This window comes from Mustela putorius, unplaced genomic scaffold, assembly GCF_011764305.1.
Source record: "Mustela putorius furo isolate JIRA1106 unplaced genomic scaffold, ASM1176430v1.1 tig00000905_pilon_pilon_pilon, whole genome shotgun sequence".
Classification (NCBI taxonomy): Eukaryota; Metazoa; Chordata; class Mammalia; order Carnivora; family Mustelidae; genus Mustela; species Mustela putorius.
In genome coordinates, this window is record NW_025421511.1 from 6,657,088 (window position 1) to 6,678,041 (window position 20,954).

The window sequence follows — 20,954 nt, forward strand, 5'->3', positions numbered from 1 at the left end:
TGTCCACTTCCGTCAAGGAAAGTGCTGATCTCCCCTCACTTCCGCAGGACAGCTGTGTCAGTCTAGAGCTCCCGGTTGACAGGGTTTTCTCTGTCTGTAAATACTTGGAGTTCGTCGTCACATTCTCTCCTGGCCCAGAGTTTGCGGTGAGAAGTCCCCCCGGCCAAGGTGGGTCCTTAGATGCAACTCCTCTGTTTCGTCTTGCAGCAATCCAGGCTCCGTCTCGGAGGCCGCAATCACGGCACCGTAGCTCACCGCAGCGCGCCGCAGGTTCAGCTGTGTGAGGTCCCCTGGGCCTCGTGGACCTGGATGTCCACTTCTGACCCGGGTCGGAGGCGTTCATTGTTTCAAATATACTTTCTCTTTCTCTTCTCCTGAAATTCCCACAATGTGGCAATAATCCCCACAGGCTTTCTTCACGCATGTTTCTTTGTGCTCGTAGTTGGCTAGTTTCAAAGGTCACTCGCTCTTTTTCGGCATCGCCAGGTCAGCTGCTGAAGCCCTTGAGTTTTTCTTCTCAGAGAGAATTCATTTCTACAATTTCTGGGTTGTTTTGTGGTTTCCTTTTTTGTTTTATTTTTCATTTTGCTTGCGTATTGTTGAGCGCGTTGCTCCGCATTTCCGTGTGATCGCTCACCACCGCGCATTCATGGTTGTCCTCACAGCTCGACTCTTGAGGGGCCAGTGGTGCCCTTCGAGGGCGTCCTGGATCTCATGCTGCCCCCAAAGGCCATTCGGCCTGAAGCGGCTGGCTGCCGAGGCGCTCCGGCAGGAAGAGCTGTGCCCGGCTTTGGGTGCTTCACAGCTCTCTCCTCACGGGGCCGGAAGTGCGGTGCAGCTGGGCTCTGGGCTCAGACTCACTTCTGCAGCCGCAGGTCTTGGGTGCCACTCAGTTACAGAATGGGTCTGGTAGTCCTTTTTCTGGCTGTAGCTTCTCCCTGAGCCCGACCTCGGTAGTAAAGAGCTCTACAGCCTGGTCCTGCGTCTCCAGGAGGCGCCAGGCCTGTCTCGCCTGCTACAGCGTGTCCTGCCCCCGGACGAAGACACCCCGCGGTCCCTGCCGGACACGCCCGCACTCAGGAGCGGACCCGGTCGCCGGTGTGCCTTCGAATGGCCTTTGGGATGGGGGCTCCCCGGAGGTCAGGCTGGGCCGGCTGGGATCTGCAGGGTGACTGAATCATGTCGAGCACACGTGGGACGTCCCTCGGGCCCCTCCTGGCCCAGGACACAGAAGGTGCGTGCGAGCCTGTGGCCAACGTGGTGTGTGGACCACATGGCCAGGACCGGGGCCTGGCCGAGCCGGGGCCTGTGTGCCGGCAGTGACCCTCCGCGCCCAGCGCTCCTGTGGCCATTCGTGGTCTCGCTGCTGTCCTAGCGTCTGACTCTGCCTTCTCCAGGGACGCATCTGCCCTGAGATCGTGTCACTCACTCACTCTGGTCACTCGCGGTGCCTCTGCGGCCCTGCCGCAGCCATGACCGTATGCGTGCTTGGGGGGGGGGGCGGCAGAACCTGTGGCTGCCCGTCGGGGGGCGGGTCTGGGCATATGTGCACCCCCCCCCCCGTGCAGGGTACAGGGAGGGCTGCGTGTCCTGGGTGCTGCGGTCCCCACTCCTCGGACTGCTAGCTGCGGGGCCTCCGGCGGGGCTGGGGTTTGCTGGCCCCCCTGCGGCCCGCTCGCTGACCAACGGGGACCCCGGCGGCCTGGGAGCTTACGCGTGGGCTTGGTGGTGGGATATTCGTCAGCTGTGAGGTGATCCCACACCCCGTGGGGCCAACATCCTCCCTCTCGGAAACGTCTCTGCCTGTGAGGAGAGTCCCGGGGCCGCTCTTGCCGCGCCCCGTCTGCCGGCCCTGCCCCCCCGGGGCGGACTGTGGCCTGGACGCCGGCCTTCCCCCCCACCCCCCAGCCCCGGGCAAGCGTGGCTCAAGTTCTTGGGAGGAGTTTGGGGTTTTGGCTATACGTGGGCAGGAGATCAGAGGGTACTGAGCTTCCTCTTGGCACAGCTGTCCCTGCCAGTAGGACCCCAGTGTCATTCACGGCCGAGTAAGGGCCCACGCATGAGCACGGGACCCTTGGGCTGCTCCTGCGTCTGGGCCACGGGGCTGCTCTGGGCCGCCTGCAGCTCTGCTGGGCGGGCCCCGTGCCCACGGCCAGCGCGTGCTGCCCACTTTCCGTCCCCTCGCCGTAAGGAGCTCCCAAGGATGTCTGTGGCTGGTGTCCCCCAGAAGTGCTATGAATGGTGTCTACCCCCACGTGGTGTGTGTCCTTGGAGCTGCCACGGCGTGGGGGTGGGGTGGCCAATGGACCCGGCCCCAGGGCACGATGTGATGGGCAAGAACCCAGCCCCTCAGGAGACCTGCTGTTCTTGCCGCAGCACCCAGTGAACCGTGTCCGACATGTCCGTGCACGTCTAGAGAGGGGCCCTGAGCTCCCGGCCTCCGGAGGGGCCCCCAATGTGGGCGAGAGACTAAGTTAGCGCTGAGGGTTCTGTGAAGCCCTGTGAATCCCCCCGGAACTTCCTGGGTGACACAGGGCCTGGGATGGAGCAGCTGTGCTGCTGAGGGGCGGCCCCTGGCACGTGTGGGTCCCTCAGGCACTCCCCGCCCCCCATGCCCCCCGGAGCTGTGGGACCAGGGAAAGATGTGGCCTTGCCCCGAGCAGCTCAGCACGGAGTGAGCAGGACAGGGTGGTCCTGGAGGTCCTGCGGCGGGGAGGGGGGGGTGCTGATGCCTGCGACCTGGTGCCCACCCACCCATGGGCTCCTGAGTGCTCAGCGGACATCTGTCCTCCTCTTCCCCCGGGGCTGTTTCAGTCTCAGCCGCATGAGTATGGCCGTCCGCCCCGGGCTCCTGTCTTGCTGAGAACCCCCATGTGAGTCTGCCTGTGTTCCTGGTTCATGTGGCCAAGTCTCCTTCCGCTGCATGGCCCTGACCGGTCACAACCCTGGTCGCATCACGGGGGGCGCCGGGCTGCCTGCCACAGCCGGCCCCAGGTCACGGGCCTCCCCAAGGCCCCACGAGTGGCTTCTGTGGCGTCAGACTCTCGGGCGTGGCTGCCAGGGGTGTCGCACCGCCTCCTGGTCCAGTTTCTGGGGTTGCTTTAGGTCCCGTGACGTGTTTCATGTCTCAGAGCATTAGAGTCACCCTCCTCCAGGCCCTGCTGTGTGACCCCGGGCACCCTGTGAGCTCACGGGTCAGGAGGCACCTGGCCCAGGGACACCCCTGCCCGTTCCTTCCTTCGTGTCACTGCAGACCCTGGGACCCGCACAGAGCCAGACACGCAGGCCGAGACGCCGCCCGACGGGTGTGGCATCCCGTCTGACTCGGGCTGTGGGGCGAGCCGAGCGTCCCTGCTCCAGAGCGGGGACCCCGCCGTGAGGGGGACCACGTGGACGTGCTCAGCAGCGGCGGGCAGGGCCTGCGCCGGCGGCTTGCGCGGGGCCCCACGGTCGCCGGACCCAGAAGCCTCCTCTTTCCTCCCTCTCTCACAGGTCCAGGGAGCAAGCTTCCGAGGCTGGAAGGAAGTGACTTCTCTGTTCAGTAAAGACGACGAGCAGCACCTGCTGGAAAGATGCAGATCCCCCAAGTCCAAAGGGTGAGTCCGCGGGGCCCGCGGGAGGGCGGAGCGGGCGGGGAGCGGACAAACGCGCTGCGCTCGTTTTCGTGCTGCGGCAGCAGCAGAACGGGAGGATGCGCTTCGGGGAGAGGGTCCCGGGTGCCCCCAGAAGCCCCTTGAGAGCTCACGGGATGACGGAAAGGTTTCCCAGACCAGCTCTTGAGCTCAGAGTTGGAAACGGCACTTGGTCTTCACACAGCCTCTAGGCACGTGTGAGACGTTCACTAACTGCAGAAAATCAAGGTGGGGAAAAGATTTTTGGAAAATTGTGTATATTTAAACTGGCCCATTGCTGTTTATTAGAAGCAGAATTTTTTAAAGTATATTTAAACGTGACAAGATACAGTCATTGAGAGCTGAGGGATTGCCAACGGCGTGTGAACGGAGGTGAGCCGGTGGGCCTGGCCGCAGACGAGGCGCTGCTGTTTGGGCCAAGGGCGCCCAGGCGGCCCTGCTCCAGCCCCCCGGCCGGGACGCTTCCTCATTCTCCCTCCCGCCCCCCGTGGAGGGCTGTGGGCCCGGGGCTGCGGCCTGGGTTGTGCGTGCGCCGTGACACCCTGGGGACGGCCCTGCTCTGGGGCTGGAGGTTCGCGGGCCTGGCTCCCGCCCCTGCTGTCGAGCCCTCTCCCCACCCAAGGTCTGAGGCTCAGTTGTGTTGAGCGAATTACCCACTGGCAGCTTCGGACGAGCGAGCTGCACGTGTGAACAACCGTGGCCACGGCTCGGTAAACGGGGAGTTGGTGTCCGTCTGTTCGTTCGCATCTGCAGCTTCCTGCTACCCGCTCGGCTCGAACACTCGAGCATTTCCTTGTGTGAAAACTCGCTCTTGGCTGTGTAGATCCAAGTCTTCCTTCAGATGCGGCTCCCCCAGCTTCGTTAATAGGCAGGGACTTACTTTACTAATTTTAATTCAGGTATAATTACAGATTTGCGTTTACTTTATGAATGACTTAAACTTGTGTGCACAGCAGACCCGAACGAGGTCCCGGATCACAGGGTCACCCACACACGGCTGTCTTGTCTCCCACAGAACTAACTTACGGTTAAGAGAAGAGCTGAAGACCGAGAAGAAGTCTGGATTTTGGGACAATCTGGTTTTAAAACCGAACGTTCAGCCGAAGAAACCAGATGAGATCGAAGGCTGGGAGCCTCCAGCACTCGCTCTCGAGGAGGTGACGGCCGACGCAGGGGACACAGCGAGTGGCCGCCCCCCTCAGCCGGGCCGGGAGTCGGACAGCAAGGGCTGCAGGAGGTACAGCAGCCTGGCGAGCTCAGGGAACAGCTCCCGCTGGAGCCTGCGGTCGGCGGGGAAGCTGGTCGGCATCCGGCGGCAGAGCAGAGGCCACCTGACCGACAAGTGGGAGGAGCTGGAGTGACCGTCCGGCCCCAGCAGATGGGACAGGTGCGCGGAGCACGCATTCCCCACCCACCGCGACCGTGGCCCCGTGTCTTCTCTCTCTCCGTGCAGGCCCCACAGTGTGCCGTCGCACGCCCTGTTTGCACGCCCGCCGCTGCCCTGGTGTTTCTGTGAGGACGAGAGCAGAGCGCCTTCCCCGCCTGCCCGCGTCCACACGGGCCTGCCCGCAGGCTGACGGAGGGGAGCCCCAGCCACCTCCTGGGGAGCGTCCGCCTCTAACAGCGCCGCTGGGCATGGTCCCGTGAGCTGCACCCTGCTGTCCTCCCCTCCGTGCCCCCCCCGTGTCCTGCATGTGGTGTCCGTGTGTGTCCATATGTGTCCATGTGTGTCCATGACACTCGACTGTAGCGGCGGGCCAGGCCCTCTTCTGCTCCCAGAAGCCCGCGATCCAGCCGTGAAGCCACTCTTCCAAAGGTTATGTTAAACTGCGTTCGACCCAGCGAATTCAACTTTTTTTCTTCACAAATCCAGGAAAGCAAAGGTTACATCCGGTGCAGCATGAGATGCCCCTCTCCGCTTCACCTTCATCTCTCGCGCCGGGAGGAGTCTCCCGTGTGCACGGAGGACGGGGACCGCGGCTCTTCCTTTAGGGCTCCTCTTACTCGTCCCAGACAGCCACATTGTGATCTTCACGTTCTGCCGAAAGCGTGTTGTTGTGTGGCTGCAGGCTCAAGAGTGCCGGACGTGTGGGTCAGGTTAGCAACGCGATCCTCTCAGTCACTCTTGGGAAGCACGGATTGGCTGAAGGAGTTTAAACTATATAAAATACTGCAAGTGCCTCTTTTCTATTATGTGCAGGTGTTTGGTTTCCTAGTGAGCCAGCTGCCGTGGCCGCCGAGCAAGGACAGGCCGCGCACTGGGCTCAGGGCTCCTTGGCAGGACCGCCGTGTCCGCAGGCGGTGCCCATGGCTGCCTGAGGCAGTGGTGGTTTGGAGGAAAAAGGTTTAGAAGTTTTTTTGGTTAAAAATAAAACCTCCAGCGACACCGTGCTTACCTCTTGTGAGAAAACACAGCCCCCCCCCCCCCCGCCCCGGAAAACACTTGTGGGACCCCGCGCAGGCCCAGTGCCAGGACTCCTGACGGTAACAGCATCCGCCCATCTGTCCATCCTTCTTTAGTAGATCGGAACTTACTTGACTGAGTTCTGAACGGGGGCAGGTCTTAAGTTTGTTAGGACGTGAAATGCTGGGGGCGTTTGGTGACACAGGGAAGCTGGAACAAGTCCTCAGGGAAAGGGGTCAGTAGGTGGCAGTGGCCTCGCAGCCCTGCTCAGGCTGACTGGACTCGGGCACGCGTGTCAGAGCCAGAGCTGGAGGCGCTGTGTCTGGAACCCGAGCCCCGCGGCAGGTGGCCGCACACCCATGTGGCAACGCTAAGTGCCTGTAACTCACCTCTGTGCGAGTCTGTGACACGAGGCTGGCGACACGCCTTCCTAATACTGTTTCCGAACATCTGAAGACAAAGCCAGATCGGAATTGGAATACGCACTGTAAATCACATTTTTCTTATTACAAAGATTAATGTAAAAACAAGCTTTTTCTTCTGTTGTCTCAGACTAAATGAAAATAAGTATGTTTGTGGTTTTTTAATATATTTATTGCTGTGCTTTGGGAGAAAAGTATTTTTCTTGATCGAGTTTACCGAGCAGCTGTGTGATGTTCACGGGTTAGTGAGAGAATGTGGTTTTGGGGTTTTTGTCTGCCTTCTGTGAACACATGACATCACTGTGTAAAGGGCCAGTGGTCTGTGCTCCTTCTACTGTTGCTTATTTTGCTTATTTTGTAAGGGAAGAAAGTAGAATTCATTCTCAGCTGAAGTTTTAAAAAAATAAAAGTACCATTCATTTCCTCTTCCGTTACTCGTCTGCGTGGTCCTCGGCATCGACTTTAAGGCGAGTGCTCGCAGTGGCTTTAGTCACTGAAAGCTGATGGCACTTTTCTTGATACCTTAACCCTCATTTTAAAATGCAAACAACACAAGGAGACAAAGTGTCCAGGACGTACCTTTTGCATATCCGAGCAGTGGAGCCACCGGCTTCCACTGTGGCCAGTCTGTGGGGAGCCAGCGGCGTGCCCGTGCTCTGAGCGGACTTTGGGGTCCGGCACTGAGAGCCGCACACAGTGGAGAAGCCGCGAGCGTCCCAGCAACAGCAGTTTTACTTCATCACCATCTCTTAGAGGAAAGTCCGCGAGGAACAGTGGCCTGTTCCAGAGGAGACGGGTACACACTCCCTGCAGCCAGTGGAGCTCTGCTATCTGGGGATCTGGGGGTGCAGGTACGTCGGGGGGGCGGCCCTGCGCTCCAGTCCTGTCCTCGGGGTCCTACTACGTACAAGGCGTTCACAGGTCTGTCCCCCACCCTGCCCTGCCGTGGCCCCCGTGCCTCCACCTTCCCAGAAACCAGAGCTGAGGGCAGTCTGTGCTGGTCAGGTTCCCCGGGGCCATGGGATCTGTGGCGTGTGGGTGGACAGAACCCCCCCCCCAGCTGACACGGCTGATGCCTGCAGCCACCAAGCACAGGGAACCCGGCCAGCGGCGTGACTGTCAGCTGCGGTGGGGGAGAGTCACAGGGACGTCGTCCAGATAACCCACATCCCGTGCGGGCAGGAGAGAACAGAATGCCCATGGCCTATGGAGGGTGGGCAGTGGTCAGGCCTCTGGGGCCGTGGCAGGAGGGGCCCCAGTGGCCGCAGGGCTGGCTTTGGCGTGAGGGTCCGGGCTATCAGAGACCACCCGGAAGGTTCGCAGCACCCACACCGCCCTTCTCCCGTCACCTTTGGTGATGTGCAGTCCGACAGTGGCTCCCTCAGTAGCTGGCTGGGCTGTTTCAAAATCAGGTTTCTTTAAGTGTTTAAGCTACAAACATCGTGACATTTCAACCCTAAATTTACGCTACCAGCATGCGCTCCTCACCGGCAGTCTACAGACACCCACACAAACACGGACTTCCCCAGCTGGCTGACAATGTCCATCTAGCTCCTCGTAACCTTTTCCTCAAAACCAGGATATGGCGCATAAGCTACGTCGGGCCCCCGCGACACGGCGTCCGTGTCCAGTGCGGTACGTCAGGGGGCTGTCCTCGCGGCACTGCAGGCGGGGCTGAAGGCTGCTGGGCCCTGCTGGGGCCTTGGGAACCCTGCTTCCTGCCAACACAGCACCCCCAGGGTGGCTCCGGCATCAGCACGCCTGCCGTGTTTCTCCGTTTCTCCGCTGCCGCGGCTTCTGACGGATCGCACACCCCCCCCCGTCGGTGCCCCCTGCACGGTCTGTGCGAGAACGTCCTGGGGTTCTGATCGCACTGCGAGGCCCGTAAAACCTCTGCCTCGCAGGCCACAGTCTCTCCCGTGTGTCCGGCAGCAGCTACGCTTAGAACACACCAAGCCTGGCACCTTGGGTGGAAGAATGTGTGTCATCAACGTGGTTTTCAGAACTGCGGGTGAGACACTGTCTTCGGGGGAGACAGGCTGGATAGAATTTCAGCTTTCCCCAGGAGTCCCCAGGACTGGTCTCTCTGGGATGACTTCCACTGAATGTCATTTCCTTAGTAAGTCAAAATTAGTGTTGGGGTTTTAGGAAAATATTGACAAGATTTTAAAAAGTACAAAGTTTAGACAATTTAACTTTTCAAGAGAGCTGAATGAGTCTGAAGTGGGAGGGCTGAGGGAAATACCACTCACTCAGGGCGTTGAGAAGTGAAGCTTGTTCTCCTTTGGAAACTAGAATTTCAGAAGTCTCCTCCCTGGAGGCTTCAGGGCTGGTGCCGGAGGGGAGCCGGAGACGCCAAGAGCTCAGAGATGCCAAGAGCTTCTGTTCCGTAAGGAGTCTTCAAAGCTGGGCACGGAGAAGCTGCCCGCGAGGAGCCCCGCTTTCCTAAGGAACCAACAAGGAGAAGCCCCGTCAGGAACGCACAGCTCCACGCACAACTCCACGTGTCCGCAACGGCGTCACTGCCTCCTGTTTCTTTCCCTTTTTGGTTCAGAGCTTAGGTGGCTTCGAAAGTCATATGAAATATTGGGGAAATCTATCTAAATGTGAATAATTACCTCAGAAAGAATCATGGGTAGCATTTAAATTTTTCTATGTACTTTTTAAAAAAGCTTTTTACAGGGGCGTCCGGGTGGCTCGGTGGTGAAGGGTCTGCCTTCGGCCCAGGTTGTGATCCCAGGGATCGGGCCCCGCATCAGGCTCCCTGCTCAGCAAGGAGTCTGCTTCTCCCTCTCCCACTTCCCGTGCTTGTGCTCCCTCTCTTGCTGTGTCTCTCTCCATCAAAGGAATAAATAAAATCTTTAACAAAATGGAAAAAAAATTAAAAAAGCTTTTTACAATGAACATTTATTACTTTTTTTTTTAAGATTTTATTTATTTATTTGACAGACAGATCACAAGCAGGCAGAGCGGCAGGCAGAGAGAGAGGGGGAAACAGGCTCCCCACAAAGCAGAGAGCCCGATGTGGGGCTCGATCCCAGGACTCTGGGATCAGGACCTGAGCTGAAGGCAGAGGCTTTAACCCACTGAGCCACCCAGGTGCCCCATCTATTACTTTTTAATAAAGAGAAAGAGAACAGTTATTTTAAAAATAAAATGTTAAGTGTCAAACATATAAAAGAAAAGAAATATGTAAGTAATGGCAAAACTATGGCCTGCTAGCCAAATCTGGGCCACCAACTGGTTTTTCATGGCCCATAAGAATTATTTTTACTTTTTTAAGGTTTTATTTATTTATTTGTCAGAGAGAGAGCGAGCGAGAGCGAGCACAGGCAGACAGAGGCAGAGGGAGAAGCAGGCTCCCTGCGGAGCACGGAGCCCGATGTGGGACTCGATCCCATGACACTGGGATGACCTGAGCTGAAGGCAGCTGCTTAACCAACTGAGCTACCCAGGCGTCCCTATTTTTACATTTTTTTTTTTTAAAGATTTTATTTATTTATTTGAGAGAGAGACAGTGAGAGAGAGCATGAGTGAGGAGAAGGTCAGAGAGCGAAACAGACTCCCCATGGAGCAGAGAGCCCGATCTGGGACTCAATCCCGGGACTCCGGGATCATGACCTGAGCCGAAGGCAGTCGTCCAACCAACTGAGCCACCCAGGCGTCCCGCTATTTTTACATTTTTAAATGGTGAGAAAACTTACTCCTGTATCATGATACATGGAAAGTGTATGAAACGCATGTTGGTGGCGGGTAAGTCTGACTGAACACAGCGCGCACTCGCGCACAGGCTGCTTGCTGTCCTGTTTTGCTGAGTGCGTGGAGGAGGGACGCGCGGCCCACAAGGCCCCGCGTGTTCACAGAGCAGGTCTGCTGAGTCCTGCTATGAACTCCTGGGTGAACGACCCTCCTGGCCTCAGCAATGATCCAATTTTGTCTCATATAGGCACTCCTGACTGAGCTATGATATTACAGTGAATCCCAGACATCCTAGAATTTCATCTTCAAGTTTAAATAAAAAACAGTTGGGAATTCATCAAGAAAATCTGGTAATTACAAACATACCTGCAGTGAGCAGTGACAGAATGAAAGAGGAAACAGGCAGCTCCAGGATAGCAGGAGAGACATCAATCCTCCACTTTCAATAAAGGATAAAATCCACCAAGTGATAATTCACTACATGCATTAATAGAATGAAAAGGAAAACATTATTTTCATTGATGCAGAAAAAAGCATTTGATAAAAAACAAAAACACTAACTCAGAACAGAAAACCTGCCCTGACTTACTAAGGGATAGAAAAAGGCCACAGCTAAGCTCCTACTTGGTGAGAAGAGACTGAGCGTCTTCTCTAAGGTCAGGAACGAGATGAGAAAGTCCACTCTCCCCACTCCTACTACATACGCATCGTCACAGCAATTAGGCAAGAAAACTATGAAACTTATGAATGATACGATTTTATTTGCAGAGAACCCTGAAGGTTCTACCCCTCCCCCCCCCAAAAAAAATTCCAAGAAAACCAAAAGCCACCACCAAAAAGTAGAATAGGCATGCTTAGGAAAGTTGCAGGACACAAAATCAATATAAAAACAACAGCTGTGTTTTTATACCTGAACAAAGAGAAACTGCAAAGGGAAATTGAGAAAATCTCATTTACGACAGCAACAATGAATAAAATAGTTGGGAATAAACTCAGCCACAGAGGCTGAATTACTGTACACTGAGAACTAGAACGTGGCTCAAAGCCATCAGAGCAGACACAGACAAATGGAAAAACCCACCGTGCCTGTGGCTGTGTGACTTATGATGACATCACCCAAGGTGATCTGCAGATTAAATGCACTCATCAAAATCTAGCAGTTTTTGCAGAAATAGAAAAAGTCCTAAAATTTATAAGGACTTTCAAGGGATCTCAAATAGCCAAAACAATCCTAAAAAAGAATCAAGTTAGAGGACTCATATATCCTGATTTCAGAACTCACTATGAAGCTACAGTAATGAAAATAGTTTTGTCCTAGCGTAAGAACATACAGAGACCCACAGACCAATGGGACGAGACAGCTCGGAAACACTATCACATACACAATCATGATTTTCAACAAAGGTGCCAACACCATTCAGTGGGGGAAAGGGCAGTGTTTTCAGCAAATGGTGATGAGAAAACTGGACGTCCACACGTGAGGAATGAAGTGGGGCCTTACCTTACACCATACACAAGTATGACTTCAGTGGTCCAAAGGCCTAAACGTAAAAGCTAAATAAAACTGTAAAAGTTCTGGGCAAAAGCGGAAAGTTTCACGACCTTAGGTTTGTCAATGATCTCTCAAGAGATGAAAAGGTCGGCCAATGCTGGGAGAAAGGGAAACGGGCTCCATCAAACTGATACCTGCGTGCGTCAAGGAACAACAGGCGACCTGCACAACAGGAGAGCACATCTTCCACGCATAAGCCTGTGAGGAGTTAGTGTCTAGAACATACAGGAAACTCCTGCAACAGTAAAAACACACAACAGAATGGGCACAGGACTTGAACAGACCTCGAATACGTCAGACAGACACGAGAAGGGGCTCCAGACCACTAATCACCAAGGGGACAGAAACCCAGACCCGCAGGAGACACCACCTCGCGCCTGTCAGAATGGTCCCTGTATGGTGACCGCCCCAGAAAAAGTGTTGGCGAGAACGTGGAGAGAGACCGGCACCGCGCTGCTGCCGGAATGCAGACTGCGGCGTCTGTGGAACGTCGTTCAGGATCTGCTAGAAATAAGAGCAGCACGGAATTAGCATCTGATGCACCGATTCTGCTTCTGGGTGTTTATCCAACGGAAGGGGAAGCAGAATCTCGGAGAGATACGGGCACACCCGCGTTCAGAGCAGCGTCTCCACAGACGAACTGCGGTCCGCCCGTGCAACAGAACACGGCTCAGCCCCAAGGAGTCAGGAAATCCTGAGACGGGCCACAGCGTGCATGGACCCTGAGGAATGACTTTCAGTGAACCAAGCCGGTCACAAAAGGCCAAGTACCAGATGATTCTGGGGACATCCTGCAGCCAGGGTAGTCAGATTCCCCACTGCAACAGGAGGCAGCGGGAGCCGAGGGCGAGAGCCGGGAAGTTAGTGTCAAATGGGGACAGGTGAGCGCCCAGGACAGGCAGATCCTAATGGCCTTCCCGGTACCCTGTGCAAGCTGTCGGGCCTCTCACTAGGCAGCGTCTGACACACGAGGCAGGACCAAGGGTGGAGGGTGGGGTCAAGCATGCACCGGCACACGGTTCACGGAGGAATTCAAGTTGTATTTCATAAACACGGGATCTTCTGCCTCTTCAGACTGGTTTCCAGAGGACAGCACGCCCTCCTGTTGGTCACTGTGGGGCAAGCAGCAGAGTCTGTGTGACGGCGGGCTGTCGTGGGGGGCCTTTGCCTCTGAGAGAGAAAGGATCTTCCAAGAAGGAAGCTGCTTGTCCAGAAGCACAAGCCCTGAAGGTCGACGGAGCGTCTGAAGCAGAGTAACACGGGGTCCCGCTCACACTCTGCCCTCAAACAGCCGAGCGACCACTGCCAAGGCGAGCTCATCCTAAGTCTGCCAGGACGTCCTCACCCTGACACCACAACAGGACGAAGACAACCCAAGAAATTCAGACTGAGATCCCCTATGAAAAAGCCTGTGTGGTACCAGCGAACCCAAATCAGCAAGTCGGTCCGAAAAGGACAGTTTAGCACGACCACCTCGTGGGATTTCAGCCCAGAAGGCAAGGATGGTCCCATGCGCAAAAAGCAGCCAATGTGGGGCCTGTGGCAGGCTCCGTCAGTCAGCGCACAACCCCTGACATCGGGATTGTGAGTCTCTGCCCCACAGTGGGTGTGGAGGTCACTTAAAAATGACCTCTTAAAGGAACAAAAATCAATCCATGCTTCGTAGCACACAAGCTGGATATAGGATGAAGCCGCGTGATCTCAACAGACGCAGAAACGCATGACTAAATCCAACACTCTTTTTTTTTTTTTTAAATAAGGATTTTTTTTTTTTAATTTATTCATTTGACAGAGAGAAATCACAAGTAGATGGAGAGGCAGGCAGAGAGAGAGAGCAGAGAGCAGAGAGCCCGATGTGGGACTCGATCCCAGGACCCCGAGATCATGACCTGAGCCGAAGGCAGCGGCTTAACCCACTGAGCCACCCAGGCCCCCCAACACTCTTTTATGATTAAAAAAAATCTTCACGAAGGTACGACTAGAAGGTTAAGCCCCAACCTGATAAAGGCGTCTACAGGAAGCACACGGCACCCTCGCACTCACGAGGAAAGACAAAGCCTTCCATCAGCGGGAAGCACGACCCACGTCTGTGGCTGGCGTGGCACCACAGGCCCCAGCCCAGGCCGACAGGGTGCCCGGACTCCAGCTGCGTGTGGACAACGTGGGAGCCTGCACAGCGACCACCGGTCTGAGCTCAGCAGGTCACAGGACACAAATACCAACATTTTACGGGGGGCCTTGGGGTCGAAGGACAGCACTTACGGCACAGGCTCTTGGCAGTCAGACGGTAAGTGTCCTACAGCAGACCTAGTTCCTCGTACAGAGACCTGAACCATCAACAGGGGCGCGTGGTGAGGGGCTAGAGGCCCTCTCTGTCCTCTGTGGCCATACACTGGGTGAGAAACCGCTTTTTGTGCCACGCAAGGGGCAAGGCTGCGTCTGGACGGCCTTCCTGGCTGGCGGTGCCTGCTGAGGCCCACCAGGTGCGTGTCCCACGTCAGGCAAAACCGGATGCCTCAGCCTGGCCCTCTCGGGCTGAAGGCACAGGAGATATGCTGTGGGGTCTCCAGCTCACAGTGTCCCCTAACACACCCGCATTCAAAGCACCATTCCAGCGTGTAGTTCGGGACAATTCTGCGTCGCACCCCCTCCTGCACGTGACTGATGGCTGCCTGGATGCCGTCTGCCTTCTGCTCAGCCTGTGGCCTCTGCTCCCGCCGTCTCTTCCCCAAGGCCGCTGAGAAAGCTGCCACTGTCCGCAGCTCGGCCGGGCCTCCCATGGACCACCCGGACGGGCTAGCAGAGCGCAGCGGCTGTGCTCCCCTCTGTGCTACCGACACGTCTGGGGGATAAGAGCTCAAACTTTAACGTCTTTTTAAGAAGAAATCAACACCAAAAACGACCAACACTGAAAACCGGCAAAAGACACACGTTAGGCAACTTACCCAAAACAAAAACCCATGGTCGATCATACAAAGAAATGTGGACACACCTTGTCCCTCACTTCGGCCAAGAGCACCGGGGGAGGGACCCCGCAGCAGCCTTCTTCGGGGAGCTCAGGTGCTCCATGTGTCGCTGCCTGGGAAAATCCTAACTGCCCCCGTTCACAGGGGCCGTCTGGGCACATCCTCCAACACGTGATGCCATGCCTGGGCTCTGCTCCTCCTCCGTCTCAAGAGGCCGGAGAGCTGCACACGAGCTGCTGACAGCCTGCCCATCCCAGTTCCTCCGTGCGCAGTGGAGGTGACTGTGTCAGTGACACCCTGCCTCCTGTGACAGTGCACAGCCAGCAGAACCCGGGAAGGGTCAACAGGAAAAGCCCCTCCTGCGACCCACAGACGTCCCGGGCTCCACGCCACGTCCCGGGCCCTCAGCACCAGGTCAGCACAGACAGTGATACTGAAAATCCAGAATCTTTATTTACAAAGACGCGAAACCACAAACCATTTATATGCTTAGAAGAGGAAAAACTTAGGGCAGGAAGGAGAGATGATCTGCGGGGGCGCCCACCGCTCTCCCACAGCGCCGGGGGGGTGCTCATCTATGTGGCGGGAGCAGGGTCTCGGGGGACAAGGTCCCGGGTGACTTGTGGATTCTTTCATAACATAATCCCCCAAATATCCAAAATAGACATGCAGTATTTTAAAAATAAAACAATCTTTTAAAGGTTTCAATCAACGATATCAAAACCACGGACACTACTTTTTCAGGAAGGTGTAAAACCGAGGAAGTCAGAAGAGTAAATAAAGACAATTTATTACTTTGTCTAGGAAAGCACTTCCAGGACAGTGCAGGCGCGGCTGCACCGGGCGGTCCCACCACCCGCACCGTGGCTGGCCACAAACTGACCACAGACTGACCACGAACACAACGGTACCACACGCTGCGCTGGGCTCACTTCCATCAGTGAGGACTCACTTGGACACAACCAGTGCAGTTAAATACATATTAAGAAAAATAAATATTCTGTATCCCGTATTTACAACAGCCCGTTCTGTCCCCTGCCCCTAATTACTACGAAATCAGGAAACCATGATCTGACCGTTAAGCACAGTAGCAGCCGTACGTGTCAGTGTGGCACAGAACGTGGTGCTACTAACCCAGGACCTTACTGAGCCATAGTAATAAATACACAACGTTGCAAACCTTCACAGACTTAAACGAAGAGGATTTTAGAGAAAGTGAAATGATTTTGCTTGGGATCCCTGATCCCCCTTCAGAACAAACCAACGCCCTGTGGCCTGTCCATGCGGGGGTGGGGGGGGCGCGTTCTCCAGGCTCCTGTAGCTCCCTGGTGACAGCACAGCACGGAGAACCCCTTCTGCCTTCAGAACTTGAACAGGTCGATGAAGTGCTGTGGGGACACGGGCATGAAGCAGCTGTCGGGGTCGGCGGCGGTGCAGGGGTGCCCCGAGTCCTGCGGGAGGAGGCAGAGGGGTCACCACGGAGCACCGAGGCCACGGCGCCGTGTGGAGGACACGGACCCGCGTTACAAGGGCAGATGGGCATGGGGGTTTGTGAGCAGAGGCAGGTGGGCCAAGCTAGAGGGCCGGGGCCGGGGGTTCTCTGCCTCCCTGGCCTGGCCCCGAAACGCGCGCTCCAACAGCAGGGCGCCCCCGGAGCTCGCACTCCGCGGGAGACCGGGATCCTGTTTCACAGGAGCAACGACTAAAGAAACAGGCGCTCCACAGACTGACAAACTAGAGAGCAGAGACCGGGGGCAGCTGGAGGCCACGCCAGGTCGAGGCACCTGCCATGTGGCCCCGGGCCTCAACGAAAGCTCACGGACACGTGTCCCAGTCCCCCTCAGACTGAGCCTGCCCCTGACGCACTGGCCCCAAGGACATCCCGCAAGCGGCTCAGGGGGGCGGCTCTGGCCGGCCGGGGAGCATGCGTGGACGCGACACGAGGCCTGGTCTAGCACGGAGGTACCTTGAACAACAAAGCAAGGCGGCAGTCCTTTGAGGTCGTGGAGAAAGCACCAGGAGGAGTGCGGGGAAGGGAGAGAGAGAAAGGGAAAGCGACGTTAGCGAGAGAGCAGACCGCGAGCGCGTGTGGACGGGATCTGCAAACTCGGCTGGAGCCGCCCGTGCTGAGGCGGGCGGTGGGAACATTCTTGGAGCCAGCGCACGACCACCAGGACCCATCCGTCCTGAGGCCGGACCGACACTCCCCTTGCCTCGGACTCTGGGCTGAACGCGGGCCGGGCTGCAACCCCAACCGCAGACTCCCCACGGCACAGGCAGTGCGAGGCTGCGGTCTCCCGGCTCGTACCGAAGACGCCTGGGCCGTGTCTGGGGAAGCCGTCTAGTCTCCCGCGCAGCCCAGCACCTGCTTTGCCGAATGCCTGCTGTCCACCTCAGTGTTGCTCCTGCTCCCTCGTGCTCTGTCCGGGCCCCACTGAGCAGCCTGCCGACCTCCCCACACGCTACCCAGCCACCCGCCCACTGCCCCTTGCGTGCCCGCCACCGTGCGTCCTGTGGGCACCGTGCGCAGGCCACCTGGGGGATCTGCTCCCGCACGTGGGCGCAGACCTGTCCTGACCCCGCCTGGTCCCGCCCGGAGCCCCAGACCTGCAGCGTCCACTCTGGTGGCGACACAGCCCTGACCCTGGTCCTGGCCTCCCACAGGACTCCTTCTGTCTGGCTGCGCAGTGACCCCCCACATCACCTGCACCACAGTTCCGGGAAGCTCAGTGACATAGAAATCCGGTTGCAGAACGGACGGGAGGAGGCACAGAGCCGCCTGTGTAACCACGGAGGGAGGGTGCCTTCCCTCCTGAGGCCGAGCCCAGATCCCACTCCGGGACCTACCCCCACGGCCCCATGAGGTCACCACGATGGGTCTGTGTCGGGGGCCCTGACCCTCAGAAGCTGGGATGCAGGAGCCACGCTCCTCTGTCTGCGTCCACGAGCACCTGCAGGGTGTGGGGTGCACACAAGCCTCCCTCGTGCCCTGGGTGATGCAGGCTTCCCCACAGACGGACTTGGGCCTCCCTCACCCATCAGGCGTGACACCTGCTCACAGACTCTGTGCCCTTGAGGAACCGCGTCCTACAGAACAGCTGTGACCACAAAACACGGGACCTGTACCGTGTTTTCACCGCGAGGTGGGAATCCAACTAACGGACGTCAGTGATGGGGAAACAAAATCCCACGTGACTCGTGCAAACGGCATCAGTGAACCTCAGTTAAAGGAAGAGAGGAAACGCCCTGCACAGGACCGCACTCTCGACTCCCACAGGTAAGAGGAAACCACAAGTGACACTATCACAGACGTCCTCGGAGAGGAGAGAAACCTCCAGGGCTCGTCTCCTTTGCAACAATGCAGCGTCTGCCCCACGCTCCCTCCGACAAGCTACAGGTAAACGTATGGCAAAGCGAAGAGCAGGGTCGGTGCTGACGAGGCAGAAGCCGACGGCTGTCCCCCAGCAGCATGAGGGCCACCGCACGCGGGTGCACACGTGGATCTCACCTGCCGTCGACGGAGCAGGAGAGCTCAGGACGCGCGTATTCGTGGTCAGGGAGACCGTGGGCACACATGCCAGCGTGAAAGCAAATGACCCGGCACATGAGCTTCCCTCCCGCTGCAGACAGACCCAGCCCGGACGTGTGGCAGGGAGCCAAGGGGCGGACGGCTTCTAGCCTGCCTGGGTCCTCCGATTCCAAATGTGAGTCAGTAGGTGCTGGTTCAGTTTCGATCAAATACGAAAACCACGTGTCCCTCTGACAGGCTGGGACCTCCCTGCCGCAGGGGCTTGGTGTGGAGGGGAGCCGTGAGGAGGCGCTGGCAGGGGTGCCGGAGGCGCAGGGCTGGAGGCCCAGTGTGGGGCACCCGCTCCAAACGCTTTGGCCCCTTTCTCCCGGGCTGAGGGCTGGCAGCAACCCGGCACCACCCAGGACAGGCTGTCCCTGGGGACAATGTCCCCCGAGCAAAGACAGACACATGGCAGCCCGACACTTCCAACTCCAACCGCATGCTGTACGGCTCACGTCCGTGACTCTGTCCCCCACCCCGACATCCGGGGAGATCAAGCTCGCTTTCTCAGCCCCACTCCCCTCACGCCCGCAGCAGAGCCCGTGGAGCCCCCCGGCCACCCCGCTTTACCTTCCAGAAGAGGATGCTGCAGTGGCGGCAGAAGTGCAGCGTGTCCCCGTACTGCTCCCGCGGCGGGTAGTGCTTCTGCAGCGCGAAGTACATCAGCTTCCACTCCACGTGGCCCTTCTCCGACACGATCAGGTGCCTGCAGAACTGACACACCACACACTGCTGAGCGCCACGCCAGGGGCCCCGGGACGTGGACTCAGACCCCCGTGGACTGAGGCAGAGGGGGCGAACCCCGGGCCCCATAGCATGAGCACACCGGACAGCACAGGGCAGGCGGGAAGAGCCTGGTCTGCAGCGACGCCCACGACCCATATTATGGGAAAATCACGTCCCATGCCCGGTGTCTCGACACCTGCATCTCTGTACGGAAACGACCACCTGACTGAAAACAGGGCCAAGGACCCAGCACAGAGGTGGCCTGGGTGCCACACTCTGTCACCAAGGACCCCACGGTGCCACTGCACACCCACTAGCTCGCACATGATTAAAAAAAAAAACAAAAACCCATGACAAAAGTGCCTGGGGGACTCCGTCGTTAGGCGTCTGCCATCGGCTCATGACCTCAGGGTCCTGAGACAGGCCCCGCGTCGGGCCCCCTGCTCCGCGGGAAGCCTGCTTCTCCCTCTGCGCCCTGCTCGCGCTCTTTCTGATAAACAGAATCTTTTAAAAACAAACCAAACCTGACCCAGGAAGCAGGAGTACCGTGCGGGTGTGGGGACACCGGAGCCCGTGGCTCAGTGGCCGGCAATATATGACGTGCAGCCTGGGGGACAGAAGCGTGGCAGCTCCTGCCAACTTTAACACAGGTGCCATGTGAACCAGGATTTCCACTCAGGTGCACACCCACGTCCACATGAAAACGTGGACGCCAGCATTCACCGCTGTAGAATGCATCAAAGCCACAAGGAAGAAACGACCCAGATGTCCACCAGCTGCGCAACAATCAGCGGAAACGGGTCCGGCCACGGAGCGGCCTGCTGACTGGCCACGGAGCGCCGTGCGGCCGGGTTGGGGAGCAGGGGGCCCACAGGGCGGTTCCACGGGGAGGGGAGGTTTGGTGGACCAGGGACTGGTGTGGGGCCAGGGCTCGGCGCGGGGCGTCTGTCCCTCAGGAACCGCTGCAGGGCGTGAGGGCGGACTGCGGCTTCGGGAGACGGAGTGGCCTCCCCCATGCACCAGCCGTCCGGCCCCAGGCCGCGGCTCTGCCTGCTGCCCCCAAGGCCTCTCACAGGGCAGCGCTGGGGACCCCTGCACCAGCCAGCCCCACGCCCCGGCTTCTGCTTCAGCCGCACCCGCACCCCCAGCCCACATCCTCCTCCGGCCTCGGACGCGGCTCCTCCCGGCTCCAGGAGCTCCTCAAACAAGACCGCACTTCCCCAGGGCATCCGCCCGGAAAACCCCAGACGTGGTGGGGCCGCTGCACCCTGGTGCACAACACTGAGGGCCACAGGTGCCGTTTTCTCAAGGACACCCCACCCCTCAGCCTCTCAGAGGGACAGTCTCCCGGGGGCCACGTGTCCACGACTCTGTGGCTCCACCCGCCCACCCGGCCACAGCCAAACCCACCTCTGATGGGAAGAAATGCATCAGGGAGCCGCTGCCCTGTGCCCTGCCCGCCCCACACCACCCTGCACCAAGCAGATGACCCGTGCGTGTGCGGGTCTCACGGAGCCCCGCGTGACGAGTACGTGCACCCAATGCCCAGAAGGTCACACGCAGACGTGCCCTGAGCAGGCCCCCACGTCTGGGTCTGCGGGCGCAGTGAGCAGGGAGGGAAGGTTCAGAGAGCCACGTGCAGGCGCTGGGGATGGTGACGGCGCAGGCCAGCCTCCAAGGGACACATCCCACACCACGGAGCCCTGAGGCCACCACACTCACCTGCTTCTCGGCAAAGTGGTACTGGCAGAGTTTCTTCCACAGACGCCTGTCCTCACTGAGCATGGACAGCGTCGGCGTCACCTGGCCCAGTGTGACAATGTCCCAGCCGTCAGAGAATCTGTACAAGATGTTGTTGAGCATATGCAAAGGGAGGTCACTGAGTGTGAGGCCGTCATTCACCTGCCGGGGTGCAAACAGATAGGGCTGCACTGCGTGCGACACCCAGGAGCACCAGGCTACAAGGACACCGCACAGTCCCT

At 58.0% G+C, this 20,954-nt stretch overlaps 1 protein-coding gene and 1 long non-coding RNA gene across 6 annotated transcripts in view; both read right to left on the reverse strand.

The window, feature by feature from the left end:
• Positions 1-7,856: 7,856 nt before the first annotated feature.
• Positions 7,857-13,506, reverse strand: LOC123393626. The gene is made up of 2 exons (XR_006608460.1): positions 10,524-13,506; positions 7,857-8,903 (listed from the first exon to the last, which is right to left on the reverse strand). It is a non-coding gene; the product is annotated as an uncharacterized LOC123393626 (long non-coding RNA).
• A 1,600-nt stretch (positions 13,507-15,106) lies between these two features.
• Positions 15,107-20,954, reverse strand: part of FBXO25 (F-box protein 25) — a 50,764-nt gene continuing 44,916 nt past the window's right edge. For 2 of the 5 annotated variants that reach the window (XM_045086202.1, XM_013063640.2), the window contains 3 exons: positions 20,695-20,874; positions 18,817-18,960; positions 15,904-16,126 (listed from right to left, as the gene is read on the reverse strand). In XM_045086202.1, the coding sequence (XP_044942137.1) occupies positions 16,037-16,126; positions 18,817-18,960; positions 20,695-20,874 (414 nt within the window). In that variant the 3' untranslated portion in view covers positions 15,904-16,036. Of the gene's footprint in view, positions 16,127-16,641; positions 16,669-18,816; positions 18,961-20,694; positions 20,875-20,954 lie in introns of all 5 variants that reach the window. The other 3 variants (XM_045086199.1, XM_045086201.1, XM_045086200.1) reach the window with 3 other exon arrangements.